This window comes from Diachasma alloeum, unplaced genomic scaffold, assembly GCF_001412515.2.
Source record: "Diachasma alloeum isolate Michigan unplaced genomic scaffold, Dall2.0 Dall_scaffold_77856, whole genome shotgun sequence".
Taxonomy (NCBI): domain Eukaryota; kingdom Metazoa; phylum Arthropoda; class Insecta; order Hymenoptera; family Braconidae; genus Diachasma; species Diachasma alloeum.
Genome location: NW_021683630.1, coordinates 1 through 2,188, shown reverse-complemented (window position 1 = coordinate 2,188; position 2,188 = coordinate 1). Strand labels below are relative to the sequence as shown.

Here is a 2,188-nt window from a genome sequence, read left to right as displayed (position 1 = left end):
CCCACAATGACTACAGCCACGTCGTCTGCAAATGCCACGAGTTTAGTTTCCCACAACAATCCCAGTTTCAGCAGTCCGTCATACATGATATTCCACAATAGGGGACCTAATACTGAGCCTTGAGGTACTCCTCCGGTTACTCTATACTCCTCAGGATCACTCTCCGTGCTGTACTTGAGGACTCTTCCAGTGAAGTAGCTGTCTACCATTCTCCGCAAGTATCCCGGTACATTGAAATTCTCAAGAGCCTCCATGATACGGTCCCACCTGGCCGAGTTGAAAGCATTCTTGATGTCTAGTGTCGCTACTAAGCAATACTTCTTCGTGCCATTTAGCCATCTCTTTCCTGAGATCGCGTTCTTGGCGATGTCGATGACCAGGCTAATCGCATCCAGAGTGGACCGGCCTTTCCGGAACCCATATTGGTTGTCCGCCAACAAGGGTTCGACTGCTGTTTCTATACGTTGGTGGACAATACGCTCGAGGATCTTACCAGCGGTATCGAGCATGCAGAGCGGACGGTATGATGACGGATCGTCCGGAGATTTTTTCCCTTTGGGGAGTAGTACAAGTCTCTACTGCTTCCACATGGCAGGGAAGGAGCCCTCCCTTAGGCACTCGTTGTATACGTCCAAAAATATCTCCGGCATCGCGTGGATAGCTGTCTTCAAGGCGATGTTGGGGATTCCATCCAGACCAGGGGCCTTGGTGTTACCCACCCTATTGCAGGCTTCCATCAGTTCTTGCTTGGTGATTGGTGGAATAATCATCTCTTTCCATTTTTCGTCTGTGCGATGAAGTTCTGGCTGTTGCGGGAACAACACCGTGACGATTTTTTTCAACAGCACAGGACACGTTGGTGACAGCATTGGCTGACTATTTAGTCTCGACATCACCACCTTGTATGGTCTACCCCACGTATCGCTTTCCACCTCAGCAAGGAGTTCCCTCCAAGATTGCTTTTTACTGCGCTTGATGGCCTTGCTGAGGTTTCGGCGTGCTTCCGTATATCTTGTCTGCAACTCCTCGGAATTCGACTTCTTGCGGCCACGCTGAGACCGTCTCCGAGCTGCATTACACTCTTTTCGCAGGGTGGCGATGGTTTCATTCCACCAGTACATCGGTAGGTGCCGGTTTGTGGCCCGCTTTCTGGTCATAGTTGCATCGCAGGCTTCCGTCAGCCTTCTCATGATATTTTGTGCCTTTTCAGTGGCATTGCTACCACTGATCGGGCGATCGTCCAACGCTGCTGAATAGGAGCTAGAATCAAAAGTGCTCACCCTCCAGCCAATGCCGTTGGTCTTCTTTGGTGTTAGGGCGGTTCTCTGGCCAATATTTGCCTGCCACGTAATCTCACAGTGGTCACTTGCAGTCTCAATGTTTGTTACTCTCCATGAGCAGTTCTCCTTTGCAAGAGTGTTGCTCACGAATGTAAGGTCCACAATCGATGTCGCATCTCCTCTCATGAAAGTCGGTTCGTCGCCGCTATTCAGCAAAACCACGTCCAACGCTACCATGGCTTCCAGTACGGCTTGCCCTCTGGGATTCGTCTCCCTACTTCCCCAGTTAACTGCCCAGGCGTTGAAATCCCCAGCTATTGCCACGGGAAAGTGCCGCTTCGCATCCTCGGTCAATTCGTCCAGGAAGTCAGTGAATTCGTCCAAGGGGAGGCTCGGTGGGGCATAACAGCTGTAGAAGTAAATTCCGCCAACCCTAGCCTTCACAAACCCGTTATGTACACCCTCGCCGGTGATGCTTTGAAATGGCTGATTTCTACAAGCCCAGATTACAGTCTTCTTGCTGGCGTCAGTAATCCAGGATTGGGGGCCAAAATGTCGGTATGGCTCCGAGATCATAACCAGGTCAGGCCTCAGCGCTCGCACCGTTTGCATGAGCAGGTCGTGTGCGGCCTCGCAATGGTTGAGGTTGAGCTGTAGCACCTTCATCGTCGTTTGTTGTTTAATTTCTGTAGCGCCTCCTGATAAACTGGGCACCTGGTACTGCCAACAATATGAGCGCAGTTCTTCGTGTTCCCTTTCTCAGTGCACAGGGCACAATTGGGTTCCTTTTTGCAGGCAGCAATGGTGTGGCCCGGCTTAGCGCATTTGACGCAGATCTTGGACCGATCGACCTCACTTATGCATTTGGTGGCGAGATGGCCATAGTGCCAGCACTTGAAGCACTTTAA

The 2,188-nt window shown here is 51.2% G+C and overlaps 1 protein-coding gene across 1 annotated transcript; it reads right to left on the bottom strand.

Annotated features, from left to right (window-relative positions):
• Positions 1–575: 575 nt before the first annotated feature.
• On the bottom strand, positions 576–1,892 carry LOC107047681. The gene is made up of 2 exons (XM_015270480.1): positions 720–1,892; positions 576–665 (listed from the first exon to the last, which is right to left on the bottom strand). Exons 1-2 carry the CDS (start codon positions 1,890–1,892, stop codon positions 576–578), a joined length of 1,263 nt encoding a protein of 420 aa, XP_015125966.1.
• Positions 1,893–2,188: the final 296 nt, after the last annotated feature.